Raw genomic sequence first — 23,284 nt, 5'->3', positions numbered from 1 at the left:
CTTTTTCCAATAACAAGGTCGTAAGTTTGAACTGTCCAAAGGGCACATGTAATAAGTCACTTGTCCGTACATGTGAAAGGAAAATTAGCTAATAATTTCAGGTTTTATCCCTTAGGATTGCTTCACAATACATATTTTTCCACATTTCTATCATGCCATTATTCTTTATCCTGTGCCTTCTGCAGACTTCTTTTTTTCCTCCCACATAGGCTGCCAGGGTCCTGCTCTCTAAGGGGTCACAGGTTGCAGAGGGATCCACAGAAACAGGAAACCAGGCTTCCTCAGTCAGTTTTGAAACACCAAAACCTGTTTCCTTTCTACAGAAATAAAGCCTGTCAGGGCATCCTCTGGGTAGGCTCACTATGTGAGCAGCAGCCCAGGAGGAGGGAGAAACTACAGATTTCTTGTTTAGGAAATAAATGTGAGGTAGCTTATAGCATTTACAAGCCATCAGAATGAAAGAGATAATTTTCTTGCTGCTCCTGTTACAAGGGAGCAGCACTGAATTTAACCCTCTAGGAAAACTCTGGACCACAGGACAAGGTGATGAAACCCAGACAAGTCACTCAGACTGGACTCCATCTTTGACCACAATTAGGGGGTCTCTCCATTCTGAAATCCAAGCTGCCAAAGCAAGTACCTCACAAGGACCTCCTTTTGCATCTGCAGGGGAGACGCTGGGAATGAGAGCAGAGAAGAAATCTTCTAGTCCTACAATACCTACCCCTGCAAGTCAGTCAAATGGACACAGTGATGGTGACTCTGGCAGAGACAAGATGGGAAGCTCATCTCACAGCAAAGGGACAACCCTGCAAAGCTCTGCTAGAGGGATCCCTCTCCTTCAAGGGGTCCCTGCAAGCCTGGATACAGCCATGGGGAACAGATCTGTCAAGCAGCTCTCTCACAGCACTGGTATCACCAGGAGCCAGCAGGATGCCAACTCCAAAGCATCCGGCTTTGAAACTACCAGGGGAAAGTAAGCTACGTGTTTTTTCTTGTCTCCTATGTACTGCTTATTTTCCTGTTTCCAGTGATACAACTAGCAATTCCTAGCAATTTCAGTGAAATTATTTTTTTGGTGTTAAAAAAGACCATCTAAAACAAGCAAGGGGTCAAACTGGCAGCATTTACACAGGCAAAACCATTGTAATATTTCTAACAGAGTAAATGTTGCAATGTTTTATTGCTTAGGGTGGTTATCTTAAAATCAACAGGGAAGTCATTATCATATATGGGTAGGAAAGGACCTGTTTTATGCACAGTAAATTACTGTTGATTTTTTCTTCTTCTTTCTTTTCTTGTGGATAAAGTAAATTGCAACTGCACTACTTCATTTTGAATCTATTAAAAAATACTGTGTTTGTAAACTTCTCCACTTCTCCAAATTGAAAATGCAAGCAATTAAATGTACAAAATGCATCACTGTCTGACAATTTGAAACATCCTATTTTGTGATCAAAAACTTATGAAAAGTGATGTTATAGGTGAATGTGCATTCAGAGCTCTATAACTTGATACACAATAGCTGTGCATAATACAGATTATCAAACTGTATTCTCTGGTTTTATAGTTCTGGAACACTCAATTATTTTCTTTGTTCCCCAGTGTCTTCAGTTCTCAATGGGGATATTAACACTGACTTTGCAGATATTGCAAGTTTCCCTTAATTGCTGATATATAACCAGATACTAGTAGAAAATTAAAGACACAAAGGATTGGTTATTTTCCACAGTATTTGTGGAGAGTGGGCTTTCAGAATATAGATTTCTTCATTTGATAGTACTTTATGGTAGCATCTAAATTCGTGGAAAGGGGAATAAATCATCACTCTCACAATTATTTTGCTGTGTGTAGCTGGGAGTTAATGTTCTTTCAAGTGAAAGAAAAGATTCCCATTGACCTGAACGTGTTTTGGATGATGCATAAGGGAAATCATGCATAAGGACCCAAAGGAAAGGAGTCCTTTGCCTCTTCTGGGAAGAGAGAGCCCAGTAAAGGAACTGTTTCTCCCAGACAGTTTTCCTAGCATAAGTTCTGAAAGTCATCTGAGTTCACCTGAGTTAAGTGGAGTCTCTTTTTACATGAGTGGTGAAAGCTACATCTCCATTGAAATGAATCCTAATACATGCTAACCTTGGTCTTTAGCTTTTACAGCTTTCTTCAAGAACACTATTCCAATTAAATTAATCTTCAGAAAAACTCTGTGAATCAGCAGGCATTCTTTCTACCTCTGGCATGAGATACAAATACAAGAAGCAAAAAATTAGTCTCTGATGAAGATGGAAACATATTATATTTATCATAATGACACATGGTAGCAACTGAAGAAAGAAAAGAGGCAAATCTTCTATTTGCCAAAACCTAATTTCATGTGTGGTCAAGGAGCAACCTGCTGTGCAATGCTCATATTGGACTCCACTGAGCCAGTTAGCAACAAAGCCAGGATTGCATATCAAATTTACAGGAATGTGTAGCAGCATGAAACCCACTATAAAATTGAATGCTAAATCCCCACTCTCTTGCTCAAACTGCTGAGCTACATAGCCTCTCCCTCTCTAGCAAATATCTACAGTTTTAGGAGCAGCTCAGTCCTTCTTATGGTAAGACTCTTGTGCTACGAGCCTTGTCTTCCCACTGTATAGGAATGTTTTTACAACAGATGTGGTGTTTTGAACTTTCCTTCCACTTCTGCCATGACCTGGACTGTGACCGAAGTCACTCCACTGTTCTTCCTTTCCTTATGGATTAGACCTGGATGATTAATAAATTTGCTTGTGACTCATTTTTCTTTTTCAGCAAAGACATGAGAAAATGCCTAGTCTATGGTGCTCACTGTTACCAATCACTGCTGTGAAACACCTGAATGCTGAGAATGCATTGAATGTATAAGACAAAAATTTTTACTTATTAAGTGTGGGTGCCATCAACTACACCCTGAATAATTTGTACCATATATTTTCTTTTAAAAAAATAAAAAAACAATTATCACAAATATATTGGAAAAGATACTGTAAGAATTCCAATAAAGATACAGCTTTCTTCAAGGTTTCACTCATTTGAAGCCTGAGCACATCATGACTCAATAGCAGATTCCACAGCTGTAAAGTGTACTGTTTCTGAGGAAATTGGGAAGAACAATTTGGTTTTTGAATTTACTTTGAATTAGAGCACCTCTTTGGTTATCATCTGTACTCCAACCTGAATTTTTTGAGTGACCTTGTAGGAACTGCAACGACTTTATAATCCTTTATGGCAACCCATTGTGCTAACATATGTGCAGGGATGCTGATGTTAGGAGGCTCCATATAGAAGGAACAATAGCGAGATCTGTGAGAGACAAGAGGAAGGAAAACAGACAAGAGCAAGCATTCATTTTTAAACATGTTTATAATAGTTTAATAGTTTATTTATAACAGTCTGCAAGACTGTCAGATTGTCCACAAGGTACAGTATGTGTTCATTGTACAAACTTAATTACCCAAATACCCCTTTCTGAAGGAGGTCATGTGCCTTAATGGATTAATTATAAAGATAATTCCCTTGCTTCCCTTCCCTAGGTTATGTGAGGACAATACTGTGCACCCTTATCTTATCACATGTTCTCTAGAACTAGGTTGGGCTCTCTATCACATCCCGATGTGGTATTACAAGGGCTAAATATCAGGCATATACTTTGCTCTAAAAGTACAAATCTCTTCTTCACTGGCACAGAAATGCAATTAAATCCTGTTCCTTCACATTGGAACAATTTTATAATTAACCTTAGAATAGGTACAGGAGAACACAATTTGTTGCTGTCTGCTCTCAAACCATTTCAGAAGTGTGTTTTCTGTGGTGAGGTATCCTCCCTGTAGGCAGGGTCTGCATCCAAGCTTTCATGAAGATAAGAAAACTTCAAAGGAAGCACATCTGGAATGGCCTGATCTGAAGGAAAATTAATTTCTTCATTCCTAGTAATGAATTTGACTTATGTTCTGAAATGTGAAACTTAATGTCCTCACAAATATGCATATTTTCTTATTGTTAGATTTCTACCTGTCTTCAAAGCTTTATGCAATCCATATCAATGAATAAAGAAATAATGGAAACATAGAGTGAAATAATTTCTCCAAAATTCAGTGACATAAATCTGAGTATCAATTTGGTGTGAAAGAAGAAAATTTACAATATATTATTTTCAACTGAGTTAATTTGAGATACCTATTTTCTTGCCTGTGGAGAGATACAATTGCAGTATTTCACTATGTAAAGCAGTCTAAGCAACAGTGTTGCAATGAAGTAAATCTCAGGTGGAGTCCTGAGATAGGTGCACTCATCTTTGCATTCTGAATCTGATTTTATTAATTTCTATCTAAGGCAGCTCCTGAATACATGAGACTTTCATTCAGGCTGTAAATTGAGCACAGTATTCCCACATTGCTGAGTGGTTCTGCATTACTCTTTTTTCTCGTTATGTGTATACTACACCTTTTCCAGTTATCTTGAAGCAACTGAGGGTCTTTATAGACTTCCTCTCCCATTACCTTGGGTAGTGGTGAGGTGGCAGTATTTTATTACTAAGCACAGAAGGGTTTAATAGAGTCAGCACCAGGGACAGATTTGCTTAGCTGTCACATGTGATAGGAGTGCTGAAATATTTCATTCTCACAACCAGACTTCAGCATTTCTCCCTGGAAATTGCCTGTGCCTGTATCAGCTTGGTAGAAATCTAGTGTACTGACAAATTAAAATGAATGGTTAAGATCAGCAGATGGTTCAGATACATGAGACACATAGAAACATGATTTAACTGCCTAGTTAATGCAAGGTTCACAGTCTCTTTTCATCATGTCTCTTTTTAATGGAGCAGAAAGAACAATTCTTGAATCGATTTCCTAAGATTTGTCATCACTGTGCATTTACAAAAAATACAGTCACACACAGCTTAGGTTTCTGCCTCACTTGGTTTGTTCACCATGAGTTGGAAGGAAGAGGCCTTGGTGGCTGTGTCAGGTTGTGTTTGACAGTCTTGGTCCCCAGAGTGTAGTACTACAGCTATGCAGAAGATTGTTACAGTAAGTCACTCTCATCCAGCAGCACCTTGAATGTATTTCTGATGCTTGGCTGTAAGCCCACAGCCCAATTTTCCTACACATGCTAAGCTTGGTGTTACTTCCATAGAAGTCCCAAAGCAATAATGGCTGATAGAGTCACAACAGGCTGTTTTCAGCAGGACAGGAAACATAGCACTGGAGAAAAAAAATCATTTCTTCACCGAAGCTGTTTTTGAGGCACTCACAAAGTACTTAGACTCCTCAGAGTCTTGTTGTTTAGTTTTTCTGTGATCAGATAATAGGGCACAAATACAGATGATTTCTGATTTTTTTTTCAGGATGGTAAGGAAGGTTTCTGTTTGTCTCATTGCACTAACTATTGCAGTACTGCTCGTGCTGATCTTGTTCTTGTTCTTTGTTTCAACTGCCATGGGAACAGCAAGGATTAGGAACTTTTCCACCCCTGCAATGTCCCTTCACCCCTCTGAATAGATTAGGGTTACTGAGCCAAACTGGACACAGTGTTAGGATTTACCTCCTAGCCACTTCAAATAGTCAACTCTTTGTGCCATTTCTTTTAGAAACAGAAACATCTACTCAGGTCTGCACAGAAAATAGGCATTCTTACAAATTTGTATATAATTAACATTTTAGAGAACTGACCCTTATTTTGGAGTAGACTTGGCAAGGAGAGGACAGCAGCAAGGTGTCCCCATATGTTTTCCAAAGGCATTATCTGTGTTGCCAGATAGAGAAAGCAAGTGTTTCAAATGTCAATTTTTCTGCCAAATCTGATACAGAGCATCTATTCTGTATCGTGTTCCTGGTAAGCGACACCATTGGTCATGAGGAAAAGCCTGTGAGAAAAAAAATCACCTTGAATTTCATAGACTCTGGCTCAGATCCTTTCTGTTCAAGAGCCCCATAAGACCAGACAGTGACAGCATAAAGATATGTATCTGTATGATTAAGTGGCACATCAGATGCAAAGAAACTGGCAAGGCTTTTAATCATTTAATGGAGGGAAACAAGAAAAGAGAAGCTGCCCAAAACAACACAATAAACAAGGACAGATTCACCCCTGAAACTGTAATGGATCTTATATTTTATATTTTCATTCTGTCACTTACAAAGTCTTTTTTGTTGTTGTCAGTATTTCTCGAAGTGGAGAAGCCATCACTGACATACTTCAATCTCCTTTTCTGTAGATCACAAAAGCACTAAAAAAGCAGTAAAAACCAATACCACTGAAGGTTACCTGAAAAACACTGACAGTAAACTGCACCAGAACTACCTTAAAGAATTTTGTACTCTGGTCAATTAAAAGATGGAAAATAAATATATATTATAGAAGTAAAAAGGCAGAATTCAGAACTTTTTAAAGAGCAGTTTTTCTGCATTTGTGTTTTACTGGATAATTCTCAAATATTTGAGATTAATGAATATCTTCTCCAAAGTCTAAATTCTGTCTGGAAAAGTTTGATTGTGTTAATGGCCTCTGAACATGGAATAGAAAATCATGTATCAAAGAGGTGATCTGATTTGCAACAAGAGAACATTTTAAATGCTAAAACAGATCGGTGAAGTTCTAGATAAGTGGAAACAGGGAATTAATTTTTTGCACCACGAAGGAGGACAAACAGTAAATAAAAATTCAGATAAAACAAACTGACTGTTCACAGTCCAAGGCTTCAGAACTGTAATACAAAAAACGGAAATGAATGACGAGAGCAGAATTTGTGTTTTGTAATAGACAGGACAAAATGTCAGGACACTGAGTCCTGGGGAAAAAAAAAACATTAAATAAATTTTTGACACCTAATGCTCCAGTCAGTGTCAACAAGTCAGCTGTTTCTCAGGGATAAAAACATATCCTATAACATATTTTACCATCACATACTATTATTTATTATATGTCACATGCACTTTTTAGTTTCTTCCATTCCAGTCAGCTTGTAAAAGACATTTTCCAATTTGATTTGTTTATGGTCAGTCCCTACTGAGTACTGAATTTTTATTGCAGCTGAGATTCATACATTTCAGAGGAAAGGAAGCTGGACACAGAACCTAAATTAACTGGTTTTGGTTCAAGCTTATAATGTCTCTTTGAAATAGAGCTTATATTTTTGAAAGATGACCAACATCTAAAGATGTAGAAGTTACCATATCACAGTGAGAGGTCTCTGTGGTCACCTAGTGGAATTCAAAGGAAGTTGCTAAAACCAGTCTCCCATGCAATAGCAAAAAAGAACCTTACAAGGGTGCTTGCTATCCTTATAATCTGAGCGTTTACACTGTGTCAATCAATATTATTTCTATTCATCCAAACTTGGCAGGTTGTTTAAAGCAAATTGAAAAGCCAGCATCTCCTGGCTCTAGATGCTTGTAGTATCTTTCTACATCCCCTTTGCTCTGACATAAAGGATAATGTAAAATTAAAACATTTGTAGAATCAAGACGAGTATTTAATTAACTATGCTGCGACTATTAATGAGCTGCATACAACATATACACAACCACCAAGCTGGGCATGGACTTTGAAAAGCGCTCCAGCTCTGTGTCCCTTTGTATTCTGTCAGCAACACAGTAATCTCATTTTCATGATTCAGTGATGTTCAGCTGGGCTGATTCAATAGCATTTCTATTAAAAGCCGGGTAATCTAATTTACTCACAGACAAAAATCATTCATTTTCAGATACGATATGAAGGGGGCATAACTGATTCTATACCCTTTGTGGTCCGACTGGCACTGGCGCTCCTCTGGGGTGGCTTTAGGACCACTTACAAGGATCCGAGTTTACAAACAAGCAGGAAGCAATCACCTACGGGCGCTTTTTGTGAGGTTTGCTTTTTTTTTCCCTCGGCGATGAACCCAGGCAAGGTTTTACACCAGAAATGTGCTGCGCGAGGGGGACTGCGGGGACCCTCAAAAAGCTGGCGCAAGTTGAGGCCGCGCTTTGCCCGCGAGCATCCGCGGGTGTCCCAGCGCCGGTCCCTCCGCGGGGTGCGCTCGCCACCTGCCGGCTCAGCGCCGCTTAGAGCCGCGCTTAGCAGCGCCAACACGGGGGCAAGGGCTCTCGGCCGTCCCCCGATCCAGGACACGGGGATCCCAAAAGCTAAAGACGGGCTTAAAGGCAGCGCCTGGGCGCCGCTGATGGGTCCAGCAGCCCGGGCGGGCTCCGGGGCCAGTTACCTGCTCAGGATTTGGGATTGGGAATGGCCGAGCAGAACGCGCTCACGGGTTCCGGCAGAAGCAGATGCTGCTGCTGCTCCTCCCGTGCCCTGCTCCTCGGTGTAGCAGCTTCCTCACGCCTGAGGGTGGGATGTCACATTTGGGTACGGCCGAACCACGCTGAGCGCAGAGCTGGGCTGGAAAGAGTTGGATTTAAGCTGGAAATACCGCAGCAAATACCACATCAAGGAGGCTGCTTCAAAGGACCGAGGAGTGTCCCACACATTGCCACCACGCCATGCGAGAGGAGGATGAAATCTGGCACCTGGGCTTTATGCCAGCTGGGGACTTGTACCGCTCTTTCCACGCTGGATTTCTGTTGTACGTTGTGAGGATTTTGTTTTGTTTTTTAAATGCAGCTTTCCTGATTGAAATCAGGCTCAATGAAAAAGAGACACTAGGCTCCTCCAGCTCTCAACAAAATCTGCGTGTTAGAAGCCTGTGTTGATGATCTGGAATTAATTATTCCAGGAAGGGTAAAGAGGATTTTCAGGTTTAAAGTCCTGTTATGCAAATCAGTTGTCTTCTGTTCTGCGTTTGCATTAACAAAACCTGTCATAGTTCTTCCGCCACGCTTCATCTTCTATTTCAAAATCTACATTTTTTCAGACAATTTGATTTCAAAATTATATTTACATTCTTAACGTCTCTTAATGAGCTTTTTTCATTGGTAGCGTAAACCTAATTATGAATCACACCAGGGGCTCTTTTGCTGTGAATATTTCCTCCAATTTAGGCTGATCAAAGATTGCTGGGCCATGTGAGAACCACAGCTTCAGACATTGCACTTGCCTACATTAAGAAGGAGTTAAATATCTTAAATGGAAACAATCTGCTCAAGTTACTTACATTTTTGGTAGAGACCAGAGGCTGAGTTCAGACTGCCTTTAAAAAACAAGAATAGCCCTTAATATTTGGGTTGTACTGTAGCATTTTTTCCTTTGGAAGGCATCTCCAAATTGACAAGTTCCAATAGCTGCTCAAAGCTAGACACTGATAACAACAACAACAACAATAATAATAACAGCAACAGTGTAGATTTTTTTAAAGTTTGGAGGGGGCATGAAGTAGGGTTGTTTGGGGTTTTTTTTAACTGAAATCTATATTCCAGTAGTTCGATGTCTTCTGCAATTTTTTCAATGCCTGTTTTCCTTCTTTTATCTTTTCATTGACCACATTTGCTCAGATGTAAAATGGCTCTCAGTTACTGGAATGCATACCCCAAACATGTGCACTGCAGAACAGGTTGTCAGTGACAATATTGCTGTATATCTTCTGCTTAATCCATTTCTCTGGTGACCTGTCAGATCTGCATGCAAGGGTAAAGTGCAGGCTAGAGAGCCACAGCCCAAGTCCCTAACCTCATCTCTGCCTCACTGTAGAGCAGATTTTAAAATCTGACCTCTCTATTTGCCTTTTTTGTTTTTATTACAAGGTTGGGATGCTTAGCAGCCAGCTGCCCAAGGCACTAGCTCCTCACTTCCTAGAGATCTAATGTGGAACAGGAAAGCACATGTGTTACTGCATAGCAGCTAGAGATGGCATTATTGCTTCAGAGGTTTCCTGAGCAGACTTTATATGCCATCAGTTAATTGCTGAGAACCATTTAGGAATTTAGATGTTTACATTCTCTATACTTAGTTTAGATCATAAGCAAATCCCCATGCTTAGTCAGAGCTCCTCCTGAATAGTACAGCATCAGTCTGGCCCAGAATCACTTCCTGCATCTGTTAAGAAATATTTAGTATCCCATTCATACACTGAGATTTTTTTTTTTCTAAATCTCTGCACTGCACTTCAGAGGAAAAATACAGTTTTTAATCTTGGGTTTTGAATTTGCAGAACCCTCACCACAGCTGTGAAAGGGAAGAGATTTCATGCCTATATTGGGCAGAATAACAAGCCCTGATGGTCCTAAGCAACCTTACCTGTGGGCTCCACCCATACCCCTGGGCCAGGACTCCATTTAAGCCCAAACTTGAGCTCAGCTTATTCTCTTTATGAGGGTGCTTGCCTCAAGCAGTCCTCTTGGACCTGGCTCCCTACCTGGTGCCTGCTGGGCTGCTCAATGACCTGTTCCTGCCACCCCACTGCTGCCTGCAGGTTCCTGGTCTGTGGTAGCTCTGCTGCTGGTCAGGTCAGAGGCTCGTGTGGCTGAGCCTTCTCTTAGGAAGAAGCCCCACTCTTGTGCTCCCTGATGCTCAGTGAGGAAGCCCTCTGGAAGAGCTGATTTCCTGGCAGTGCTTCCAAGGGCGCCAAGTCCCTTCTGTGTCTGGCTCCCATTGATCTCTTGGCAAGAGAGGATGCCTGTCCTCCCTTGGTGCTGCAGACATGTGCTGGAAGAGAAGTAGCTACAAGCTCTGTCTCTCAGGCTTACTGCTTCTGGCATTTAACTCAAATATCATAATTCCTTAGTTACTGCTGCCAGTCTCTGTGGTACAGGAGACTGTGAAGGACCCACGTGCCCCACACGGAGGGGTGGGTGACTTCATTACTCCTCTGCAAAACTTGAAAAACTTACATTTCTTCTTGTTTTTGCCAATTTTATGAGTCTCAAACTTGCATAAAGTTGCTCCTGACTTCCCCGGAGAAAGTGAGCAGGGTAACTAATCTTTATGATCGTGCTTCATAACTGCATTTAACTTTCAGCAAATGTTCATGGAGTCTTTAGTTAATACACACAGGTAAAAGGCAATAACTAAAGGAGTGAGAACATAAAGGAAACATCAAAAAAAAAAGCACAGCCTTTTTATACCTAATTAAGAAGAAATACTATCTTAATGAAAACTCTCAAGCAATCGGAGAGTGAGTGAGCAAAATCAGATCAAAGCCATTTGGTAAAAGCCCGTTTTATATGAGACGTATTATTCCTACACTAAGTGTGCTTTGTGAAAGTGAGGGCTGCAATGTTGGCAGTAAACATAGTGTGAGGTTAAATGTGTTCATTTTAGCATCTTTCTGGCTTATCCTGCTTTTTTTCTCAGGAATCATTTTCCAAGTACAGCACTAATGTGCTTAATGTGCATACAGTGGTAGCATCTCAGTAAACAAAAGCAACCACTCAAGGATAGATGCTGATACTATTTTGTGTTTTGTGCTGTTGTTCATGTTTGAAGGACTGTAAATCTGTACTAATGCCACTTAAATAAATGGAACTAATCTGGTCCTAATTGTATTTTCATTTCCACTGTAAGGAGCCCATAGCAAGATGTGATTTCTGGAGTAAATTTATGTATTCTCTGACTGGATCATGAAGCATGAACAGAACTACTACAACTGGGAGAAAATGTTAGCAGCAAAACACAACACAGAAAGATGAACTTTAAGTTCTCATATGCAAATATTGTTTGGAAGTCTTTGCAGCTCCACCAGTCCTACAACTGAAGAAATGTCTAGTCACTAACTTGCTAAGTCAAAAATGAAATATGTTTCAGCATGGACAAGGGTATAACATGATCCTGAGAAAGGTTGCACTAAGTTAAAGATGAAAGAAAAAAGTCAGCACTAGACCAAATAGACATGGGTTCCACCAGCAGAAACGCAATGATACTTTCTTCATTATACCTTCAAGTCTGCAGCTGGGAGACTTCCTTAGACAAAGGTTATAGTTACAACTTTGTAATTGTTAAAAAAATCAAAGTGATAATACCCTAATGGCATGGTTTTGGTTTTTTTAGTTTTGTTTTTGTTTTTTATTTTTTTTTTCATGGAATAGTTTTACTGCTTTTTAAAACCCCTTTTGGCTTCCAAATTTGGCACAGTTTTTGGCTGTGGAAATGCTGCCTGACCTTTCATTTTTGTCTTCTTTAGTTCTAAACCTGTTTTGTTCTGATGCTTATTTACCATAACAAAACTAACTGAATAATGAATGTAATGACTTCATATCCCTCCTGCTCTTCTATTTGTCTTTTTTTCCACCTCTCTTTAGGGTGTAGGACCAAACAAGAGTTCTCTGTTCAAACTGGCTATTAACTCATATACACCAACAAAGAGTTGATGTACTGAAACAGTGGTGATTCCTGTTTGTTCTTTAGTCCTTCCCTAATAATTTCAAGTATTTCATTACCTAGCTTAGTTAAGGCAAACAAATAAATTGGCCTATTCAGAGAGCCATTAACAGTGATTCCAGGATTATTTTTTCCCCTGATGAAAGCTTCTGTATATAGTGATATTACCTCTATAAGCCTGTCTTTGTGACTGATTCTGCATTACAAGACCCTTTTTTGACACCTACTTAGTTGAAATCTCATTCTCATAAGACTTCTGCAATTCTTCGAGTTCAACCTTTTTTACTGCTCCAAATGATTTTGTAAAATTCTGTATAATCCTGCCATCCCCCTATTTACTTACTTCCCACATAGCTAATGAATAGAGTGCCTATTATAGAATAATGTGGGATTGTGTTGATAAATTGTTTCTTGAAAAAGCAAACTAGTCTTTCATCTCTCTGATTAAATGCCTTATTTATTTATAGTAGGATCTATCTTCTTAATATGTAATATATTGCTTCCCTCCCCCTACAATATATTTTGGTGAGTGACCTTGCCAAAAGCCTCTGAAAATCACACATTTAGCTACCTGCTTCTGTTTCAAGGAACACCAATATATCTCTGTGGCATAATTTCCCTGTACAAATCTGTCCTGAGACATTATTCACATTATAATTTTGACTTAATTCTATTCTCTACTGTAGCTACTACTGTAGCCAAATTTCAAAATCTGATTTAACAATTTGCATTTGCTTGCAGTCTCCATAGAAACCTTTGAAAAAAACAAACAGCAAGCCAGCTCTTGCACTCATCAGCTCTGACCCCCTGTGCTGCAATGATCTAGAGTTTGACCATTTTGTATGTGCCTGCCTTCTCTGGATGGGCACCAAGAGGCACATGGAAGTATGGAGTCATGGCATGTGTTTGCTGTGTGTGGCTTTGACCTTACAGTGCACTGGAAAACAAAGACTACCTGCACTCACTTATTATTATTATTATTATTACACCTGTACTCACTTAGAATTGCCAGGGAAAGGGAGAAACACTAGAATGTCCATAAAGTGAAAGCTGTGGATGATGAAAAACCTCACTAAACAATCCTTTGAATTCTGGATAAAGAGTTTCTGTAGCCTGAAATGCAGGTGCATTTTAAAACTGGTCATTACTGCAGTCTAGAAAGGATTCTTTGTTCTTGGAGCTCCACAGATGTTTACAAACTAAAGTTTAGATTTGCAATATAAATGTATATAGAGATGGAGAAATTATTATCTGTTTTCTTTGCTGAAGCACAAAGACTAAGTAATTGCCCAAGACATCATTGGCAGTTTGAGTGAAACTTAATTTTTGTAACTTGCTCCTATTTGTAAGTTATGGGCTTAACTTTTGCAGTTAAGTATCATATATCATCATACGGTAGAAAATTGTATTTTACTTTTAATCATTTTACCTTCTCTGTTTTACAGAAACTGGTGTGCTTATGTCCATACCAGACTCATACCTACAGTTGTGGTGGACAACCTGGAAACCTTCTCATCAGGCAGAGCAAAGCCTTGCACTTGGCAAATTGGATCCTGTGCTCAGAGGTATGGAGAACTGGGGAAAAAAAGGAGTACTTGGGAATAGTTTAATTACAACTAAATACACCATAAGTGTTACTATAACCTTAAAAATTAAAAGGGAAGTAAGAGGGAGCATGCCCCCACTCTGGCACCCTCCAGTCAGTTCAAAGTCTTCAAGTCAAAGAGAGGTGCACAAATACAAAGCTTTAAAGCACATGAGGGGGAAAAAATCCTTTCTGTGCAGTTTTCCAGGCTTGTGCTCTGTTGAAGCACAAGGCTTCCCCTGAAAGGCATAAGTATTTTTGTTATTATCTCTCTGCTAAGTGCTTATTTCTGACACAGCTTTGGTCAGGCAGTGAACCTGGACAAGTAATTGGCCTGGATGGAACTTGTAAATAATACATCAGTTAAACATTCAGATTGTCCTTTGTGGTTTGGGTGCCTCATTGTATTCTCCAAATGTTAGATTGCAGTCGTGAGTGAAATTGGATTTTAATGCATGAATTTGGAAAATGACAAACTGAAATGGCACCAACAAAATGGAGATTGTAAATGTTTTTTTCCCTTGACAAATTTTAAAAGCCTGTTAAAAGTCAGCTTGACTGTTCTGAGAATTGTCCTCTAGATGGTATGGCAGAACACACTTAAAGCTGTGAGTTGAAACTGAGAAAAGAGCTTCCTTAGCATGTGGTGACTCTGAAATGCAGTTGACTGCATGGCAAAACTGTGGAGTTGACCCTGTGGTTGAAATGTTCCTAGTTTTGTCATTTTGTTTTAGCTTTTTCGTAATTCAATCACTTTAGGTCCTTGTGCTGCTCCTATAAATAAGGCACTGCTACATAAATTTGAGACTCATTTGCATGGATTTCTTTTACATGGATTATTTTTGAAATCTCTATTACTGATTAACTCCTTTCATGGACACTTCATTTTCATGAGTGGTTTTAGGAAAGGATTATGCTAATGCAGAATAAGGTGTTTTTATTATAAGACCATCCATACAGTAAAATAACGGGGAACTCTCTTGAATTCAGATCACCTTAATCTTTATTGAGTTCTTGCTGCTGAAAAAGCCATTTCTTAGAGCCAAAGCTGACTAGGGACACATGCAAAGCACCTGCCAGCTGCTCTGAGTATTTTAATATATATAATATTGCATCCCTTGTGAAGGGGTGACAACATTAAATGGAGTGTATAATACGGCGGCATTTTTTAATGCATTGGGAGGATATTTTTTGGACTGCGAGCCTTTAAATTTCTCTTTTTCTGGAATGATTTATACAGGGATTGTCTGTATAAAACAAGTCATTAACTGTTTTATCATCATATTTTCTGAGATGTTTGTGTTAGTGTTCATGTTTCTTAGGTGTTCGTGTTAGTGTTTAGTAACTTGCAATAGCATGTGATATTATTTTTATTTGAACTTTGTATTTAACATCTTAAAAGGGCAAGGATAGTTGCTGTAGTTTATTCTGTATGCCCTACTGCAGCATCTTCATTCTAAACTGACTTCTCTCAGAAGTTAAGAAACCTAGGAGAAGTGATTGGGTAGCCAGGACGTGCAGAATCTTTTGGAACACAGAAATAAAATTGCTGCTGCCTCTGCAGATGCATGCTGTAAAAGTATTAACTGAGGCCTCAAAATTACATAGCCAGGCCTTAATTTCCCTGAAGTCCAGAGTGACATTTTTCACACTTCATTGGATTAATGTTTGTGTAATCTTGTTTATAATAATCAGAAGGGAAGTGTGCACTAAATGTGTGCTGATGTGGTGTAAATTTATTGTGAATGCATTTTTCAACCAATTTCAAAGAAAAGCCATATATGACAATTGTGGTTTTGGCTCACATTTTTCAGTTTAGTAGTTATTAATTGTAATGTCTTCCATAAGAGATTGCAGTATTTGAATCCTGAGTAAGATATTCTGGGAAGAAATCTAAATAGACATGAGATTTCTTTAAAATTCATGCAGGTAATCTGGAGGATGCAATATTAAAGCTCTGAGTGCTAATGAACACCAAACCCTGGTTAGAATTCATGTTGAATTTCAAGCAGTAATGAAGGAATAGATATGACAAGTGAGATAATATAATGAAGTTATGGAGGTATATTACAGCTCCTCTTGGGTTACCTGAAATAGATTTAAATTGTTCTCATTTCACAGGTCCCAGACAACAACACACCAGTCTTACAGAATCAAACATAAAATAGTGACATCGCTGGAGTGGAAGTGCTGTCCTGGGTACAGTGGGCAAAACTGCCAACCCAAAGGTGAGTAGAGTTGTAAGAGTCTGACCTATTCACTTCAGCAAAAGAAAAAAATGCTAGTTTGATCTGTGAGCAAATGGCTCTGTCGAAAACCAATGAAGTGCTTTTAGTTAATTTAAAATGAGAGAAAATGCACAGTAAACTAAAATGCTTTGGGATGTTGACTCTTGCCTGCACATGAATTTTCATAGCAGCTAAGCAGAGTCTTTTCCCCTCTTCCACTCTAAATAAAGCTCATAAAATCTCCAGCCATATTTCATTTTGCTAAACTATGGAGTTTGCATTCAGTACATCTCTACTTTTGACCTTTAGCTATTGAGTATTGCAGTGCTGGGGATATTAAATCCAGGTCCTCTATTGAATACTTGCTGTAATATTCCTCTATAGCACTGTTACTCTTTTGCCTTGTGGTTTCAGGCTCCAAGAATATATTTTGCTTGCAATAAAATAATGTATCAACTTTTTTTTTTACTTCTCTGAATTTTGTAGTTCTTCTGCTGTTCATTTCAACAGTGGATGAATTTTTCTAGGTCTTACACATGATCCCTGTATAATTGTGCCCTTTTTGACAGAATAGCCTTTTACCTTTGCCCTGGTGATCAAACATGTGGCATCACATTGTAGTTTTACATCTGTATAATGGCTATTTCTTTGCTGCTGGCCTTAAGCAAGCAGTCCTTGAAAAATTAGATATGGCATCAGCATACAGGTTTTAAATGAATGAATATTGCAGGAGAGGCTATTAGATGTGATAGGGAATTCACTTAGCAGTGGTAAAATAAAGGACTGTGATTAAAAATTAATGTAGAGGAATGAAGAAAAATCACTATTGTTCACATCCAGGAGGGAAATTTCAGTGCCAAAGAGCCAGAACCTTGGCAGGCACAAAATTCTCCTCTGCACAGCACAGTGCAGAGCTAGATATTAACACATGTAACAGAGCATGGTTGGACAGCTAGGCTGTCCAGTGAGCATGGATCAAGTGTTTAAAATGTTTCCTTTCAGGAAAAAAGCAGACATTAGCAAAAATAGATTAAAAAAATGTAAGGAGTGGCATTGAAGGGGGAGGTCACAGTTTGCAAAACTGAAATGGCATGAAAATAACAGGCAAACATTGACCGGGAAGAAAAACTGTATAACACAATTTGTAGTGGCATCTCTGTAAAAAACAAGAATAAAGGAAAGTGCTGTGAAGTGTTACAGGAGCAGGTGTTACATCTCCTGGGTTCTATTTTCAAACCTCTTCTGGCTTGCTGAATAACTTGGGGAAGCCACTTATAATCTGCATAACCAAGTTTACCCATCTAGAAAATTGAGATGACACTTATCTCACAGGGCCACTGGGATATTTAATTAATTAATGCTTGTAGAAGTGCTTAAAGAGATTGGGATGAAAGGTGTTATGTCAGAGAAGCTTTTCTTCCTTGCTTCTGGAATCCTGCCTCCCATGAGGAGCAGACCACCAGCACAAGCCTGCCTGTATTATTCAATTCCCACGAAGGGATGTCGGCTAATGAACTTGAGCAGCTGGGAGCCCAATATCCTTGTCCTCCTGTACTCTACAACAACAGGGAGAGATGCTGGAAGTGCTGAGTGGGGCTCTCCCAAGCCACTGAGCCTCCCACTTGGCCCCTCTGTTGTTCAACAGCAGAACTCTTACTGAAGGGTTTCTGTGCCAAGGGAACTGGGCTGTTCTGACAACCCTTTAGATCCTGGGAAGGCGCTGTTAGTGTGATGTAGGTTGCTTGTAGCAAATGCTAATTTAAAATGCCTTCTTGTTTAACTTCTCTCTCAGACAGAGTGAAGTCATGTGCAACTATTTCAGTCTGGTGGTCTAGGCAGGAGGAACCACTTACCACCATCCGATAGTTATCACCAGACATCTGAAAGTCTTATTTGGTAGCCCCACAGTAACTGCCTGTTTACAGATGCTCCTCAAGGAAGTGCAGTAGTGACAGAGATGGAAGTGATGTGTTCAGATCACTGTTTCTAACCTTACCTCCTTTGTGGCAGCGCACTACCAAATTGGTTAAGACATGGATTCTAATCCAGCATGGACAATGCAGTTTTATAAAAAATACATATATATAAGAATGAGAAAATGTAGACATAATTTATTATAAGTCTAATGAGACAACTCTATATGGACAATTGAACAACTAAAGCATCATACTTTTGACCTGGAAATATCAAATGCTTAACTGGGAGCAAACCCACTAAAACAAAAGGACAATTAAATTCTGAGTTGCAGACTTCATGACATGCCACTTTGACTAAACACAGTTTTATTTTAACTTTGTACGTGCGTAGAAAAGAAACCCCGGTTCCCTCAGGAGCATTCAGAACACCGAATTATTTATGGTTTAGAGCCAGCAGCCGCGGTCAGCGCGGAATTCCCTGGCGTGGCACTGATGCCATTTGTCCAGCAGATAGCCGTGCCATGTCCCATCCCCGGCCTGCGGTGAGCGGCAGGCAGAAGAGGTGGGAATTCTCCTTGAAACACAGGGAACGGGAGGAAATTACCTAACCCTCCCCTCTGGGAAACCCTTCAGCTACTCCTGCTTCATCAAAGATATATTGAATCAAAACAAAACAATCTCCATTTTTTAAATATTCCCCAAAATGATTTTGAGTTCTGTGTTTAAAAATGCATGGGACAATAAATTATACATCTGGCCCAATGTATTCAATGATAGACACCAAATGTTAAATTTCTGTATGCATTACCTTTTTTTTTGTGATGCAATTAGAAGAACCCACTGCTCAGGATTTTGTATTGCTGCTTTTCTGGTTTTGTTCATAGTGCTTTTTTATTGCAAATGGCACCTCTAAGGTGGATCTAGTTGTCTAATTTGAGTATTTTGTTTTTTTTAAACTGAGCATGGCATATCTAATTTTTAAAAGGTCTCAAATGAAAGTAATTTGATGGCTATTTCTACCCTAAAGAGTATGTGTATTAGGTTTTTGGTCTGATGCTCCCATCACGCCTGCTGTTATCCAGCATCTACAATGGGAAATCTCAGCTGTGGGAATAAGGAGCCCATAGATGTAATCACCATATGATGTCTTGGAGTGATTCCTTTGGAAAAAGCCTGAGCCACGCTGTAAGAATGATGTAGGAGAAGCTATATTGCCAGTGACTGCTCTGAATTTGTTTCACAAATGAAAAGCCTGAATTTCTAACGCTGCTTGCAAAGTACCTTTCCTGTAGCGCGGTGAAATTCATTAAGTATACAATATGTGACTGTCTGTAGGTGAGGTGTGTGTGTGTGTGTGTGCATCTCTGGCTCCAGTCCTTGCTGCTGACAGAGGCAGTGCAGTGCACTTGGGGCTTGCTCCATGGCTGGTTTGTTCTAATAGAGATGTTCTATGTCCTTGGTCTTACAGCCATTATGTTACCTGAATATTATGTTGCATGAACAATTTTAAAGCATTAGTAATGCAAGAACACAGGGAGAGATAAGTATCCTTGGAATTTAAGAGTGAATAAGGGTTCAGGTATTCTACAATGTGAGGCAATTGATTTATTAGGGAGGATGAAAAATAAGGTGGATAGTATGTATTAAAAAAAAAGAAAACATACTGTCTGTAGCACCAACAGTGTCAGTGAATGCATTTAGAGCAACAGAAAGACCAGTAAATGAAAGAATAAAAGGACATTGATCAGCTGGTCTTTATCACAGGCAAGTAACCCACTCCCTTGTCATAGATTGTATCATCACAACACCACCTGATAAATCCTCTATAATGAGTCGGGCTGACTGCAAGAATTTGGCTTCTGTCAATAACCATGCCACAGAAAGATAACAGAAGATGTTGAAATTATAACTATTTGAGGATTTTGTATTTCTTATCAGGCAATTTCAAAAGATTCTATCAAGCTATTGGTCCATATGATAATTTCATAATTTCATCTGAGTTTGTATCCTAATTTTTACACCCTTAATTTACAACTTAAAAGGCTTATATTGTCCTAATTGTGGTCTATTTATCTGCAAATGAATTATGTGAAACATGGAATTTCTTGATTCAGCATTTAAGCTGTTGCCCTGGAAACTCTCATTATGGTGGAACTAGATTTTAATATTTGAAGTGTAAAATAATGTCACCATACCCAAGTTACTCTGCTTGTACTATGCTAAAGACTGGAAATGGCATTAGTGCCACATAAAGGGCACTCCTTAGATATGCTTCTCCTGGAACATTGACTTCAAAATGCTTTGTGAACTGAGCAAGTATATAAAAATTGGTATCAATTTACACTAGCAAATTTAGTACATGATTTGTACATATTTTGTTTTTATAAAAAATAATGAAATGAAAACAATACCATTAAGCCTGATGGCTGGAGAATGTATGTCAAGAATATGGAAATCTCAGTTCAGTTCCAGGCTATCTGATCAGTTCATTACTTTTTGTGAGTGAAGGCACTTAACTTTCTGGATCTCAGCTTCCCCAGCAGTGATATTGAATTAATAATAATGTCAATCCAAATCGAGCTATTTACAAATTGCTTTTGGATCTTTTGGGCTGAAATGTAAAATAAACAGAGATAATCCCATCTGCCATCACCTGAGAAAATATTTGCAAAATTCCCTCCTTTGTGAAGTTTTTTATATGTATACCAGTCATAAATATCAGATTATATTTGTTGGAACTTAGAGTTTGATTATGTTTTGAAATTTTGTTTATTTTTTGGGTGCTGCAAAAATGTAATATCACCATTGTCTTTAGTAGTAAGATTTCCATGGTGGAAGACCTGTGAAATCTGTTAAAAATATAGATAACTAAGACAAAAAAAAAAGAAAAGCCAAAACAAAAACAAGCAAAAAAAAAAAAACCTACCCAAAAATCAGTTTCAACAAACCTCGTTAATTTTGTAACTATTAAAAAGCCTTAATTAACTTTACAGCTCTCAATCTCTATATTGCCTTTGTACTGCTGTTTTATATTGCTCTTAAACATTCCTCTAGAATTTTTAGCCCTCTGCATTTAAAAATTCTGCTAATTATAAAGCAAATTTTGATGTTTTAATATTAACATCAACACCTGCCATCTTGAGAAGTCTTTTACAAAGCCAGCCAACACCTTCAGCAACGTGGTCCCACACTACACAAAGCAGATAGGAGTCACTGCAGATGATTAGGCTTTGGAACAGCTGGTACCAAATAAAGAGAGAGAAAAAAAAATTGTTGTGAGATCATTCCAATTATCATGTTCTGTGCTTCACTCACATCCTTTCCTTTCCTTTTCCTCCCTTCTTCAGCTCAAGAGCAGCAATCTGTTCTACACAGCAACCAGGCTGAAAGCAGCAGAACTGTCAGTGAGAGGACACCAGGAGCTCTGCAGGACCCCAGTGGGCCAGGTCAGTTGTTAAAATTGCTCTCACCTCTACCCAGTCACTGACATCACTGCAAAAACCATTTGAGGAAAGTCTCTGCCTACTGAAGGGACCTGAATGCAATATCAGTTTCTATCAGTCCCGGTGCAATGGTTTGCTCTTCTGATAAAGATGGGCAGAAGATACTGAATTTAAATGTACCAGCAGGTTAGAAATTACAGAGAGTTTTGTGCCTAAATTAAAGCCAGGGGAGCATTTGGTATAGAAATATATAAACTATTATGTTATTCAATACAATAGATTAATTAACAGGAAAAAAAAAACCCAAAATTAAACCAAAAACAAAGCAAACAAAAAACCCAGCCCAAATACAGGACTAGTATAGACCAGCACTGCACATAGAAGAAAATGTAATGAAATTATTGACTATCTGAATACGTGATTACTGCTATAAATTTTCTTACAAAAATTAGTTCTTTATTCAAAATCAGTACACAGATGTTTCAAACGTTAACAAAGGGCAGCTCAGGAGTGTTTTAAGCTACTATGTCTAGGATGATCAAATAACTAAGAAACAGCCAGAGTTTAAACATTTATAACAGAGGTGCTTGAGAGTGTTTCTTATTGCCTTATATATTTGCTCAGTATTGTGCTTACTTTATATAATCTGGATATTATGTTTTGGGGATATAAAATATCAGTGTTTTCTCACAAAAATGTGTACAGACAAATTTGAATTTTAAGATCTGGTCAGTAACAAAAAGGATGTATTCAAATAGTGATCTCTATCAAGAACCTATCCTAGATGACTGCTGTATGAAAAGCTTCTACAGGTTTTGCTTGCTAATTGCTGGAAGCCTTGTTCTGGCAGAAATCCTGCAATGTTTGAGATTTTAGGAGGTGGCACCACACTGTCAGCTACATGTGCTGCCACACAGAGGGTGACCAGTCTTCATGGGGATAAAACCTCATCCCCCAGTGTCTCAGGGTCAGGTCAGAAGTAGAGTTTGGGGCTCCAAGGGCAGCCAGAGTCCTGGCTGCTGGCAGCTTTGATCTTGGAGAAATCCTGCAGCATTCACGATTTTTGGAGGCAGCACATGACTTTGGCCATGTATGCCTGGTCTTGATTGGTGGCCCTTTTCTACTTGAAAAATGTACTTTTCATGGTGAGGAGCCAAAAAATGGCCATGATGTGAAGGAGTGCTTAATGGAAGCATATTGCTTGAACTTTCTTACTACCTTCCTTTTCTTTTGAATCTGTTGATGCTTCTGTTATTTGTGTCTGTGCTGGCTTTTTGTATAACCATCATCTGTTCCATGCTGTGGTGTCACTCACCTATTGGCCTATATCCAGAAACATTTTACTGAAGCAACTAAATAAGGCAGGTTATATTCTCAGGTCTGTGCTTTGTGGTTTTAAATGCCTTCTTGTGGGCTGTAATGCATACTGAGAGAACAGGATGTCATAATTAGGATTGCCCTAGAGTTTTATGGAGATTTTACACTTGTATGTGTTTATATGCATGTATGTGCTTATGTACACATACGTGCTTTATTTTAGATAGACAGAAAGAAAGAGAGGGAAAGATGGAGTCTGGCATAGACATATAGAGTGGTATTTTCAAAAGGGAGTTAGGCTGTTGTGTCTGGGTGATACTGTGTGAGTAACCAAGTCTCTCAGGACTGGAGGGAGAAGGATGTTTAGTAAAGCAGACAGGGCCTATTATGAAAAAGTGAGCTTGATTAATAGGGAACTCAGACATGCCACTTCTGTTATTCCTACAGTTCTGTAGGAATTGTGCTCTGAGAAATAAATCTGAAATTGGAATCTCTAACCTTCATGTTAATTGCTTTTCATTT

At 38.9% G+C, this 23,284-nt stretch overlaps 1 protein-coding gene across 1 annotated transcript in view; it reads left to right on the top strand.

Annotated features, from left to right (window-relative positions):
- Positions 1 to 455: 455 nt before the first annotated feature.
- The window catches only part of MMRN1 (multimerin 1), a 38,602-nt gene continuing 15,773 nt past the window's right edge, over positions 456 to 23,284 (top strand). Inside the window, exons 1-4 of the mRNA XM_062493843.1 lie at positions 456 to 976; positions 13,719 to 13,838; positions 15,980 to 16,086; positions 21,350 to 21,448. Coding sequence (XP_062349827.1) covers positions 456 to 976; positions 13,719 to 13,838; positions 15,980 to 16,086; positions 21,350 to 21,448 — 847 coding nt within the window. The remainder of the gene's footprint in view (positions 977 to 13,718; positions 13,839 to 15,979; positions 16,087 to 21,349; positions 21,449 to 23,284) is intronic.

This window comes from Cinclus cinclus, chromosome 5 (genome assembly GCF_963662255.1).
Source record: "Cinclus cinclus chromosome 5, bCinCin1.1, whole genome shotgun sequence".
Taxonomy (NCBI): Eukaryota; Metazoa; Chordata; class Aves; order Passeriformes; family Cinclidae; genus Cinclus; species Cinclus cinclus.
Note: the sequence above shows the minus strand (reverse complement) of the source record. Positions and strands in the feature narration are given on the sequence as shown.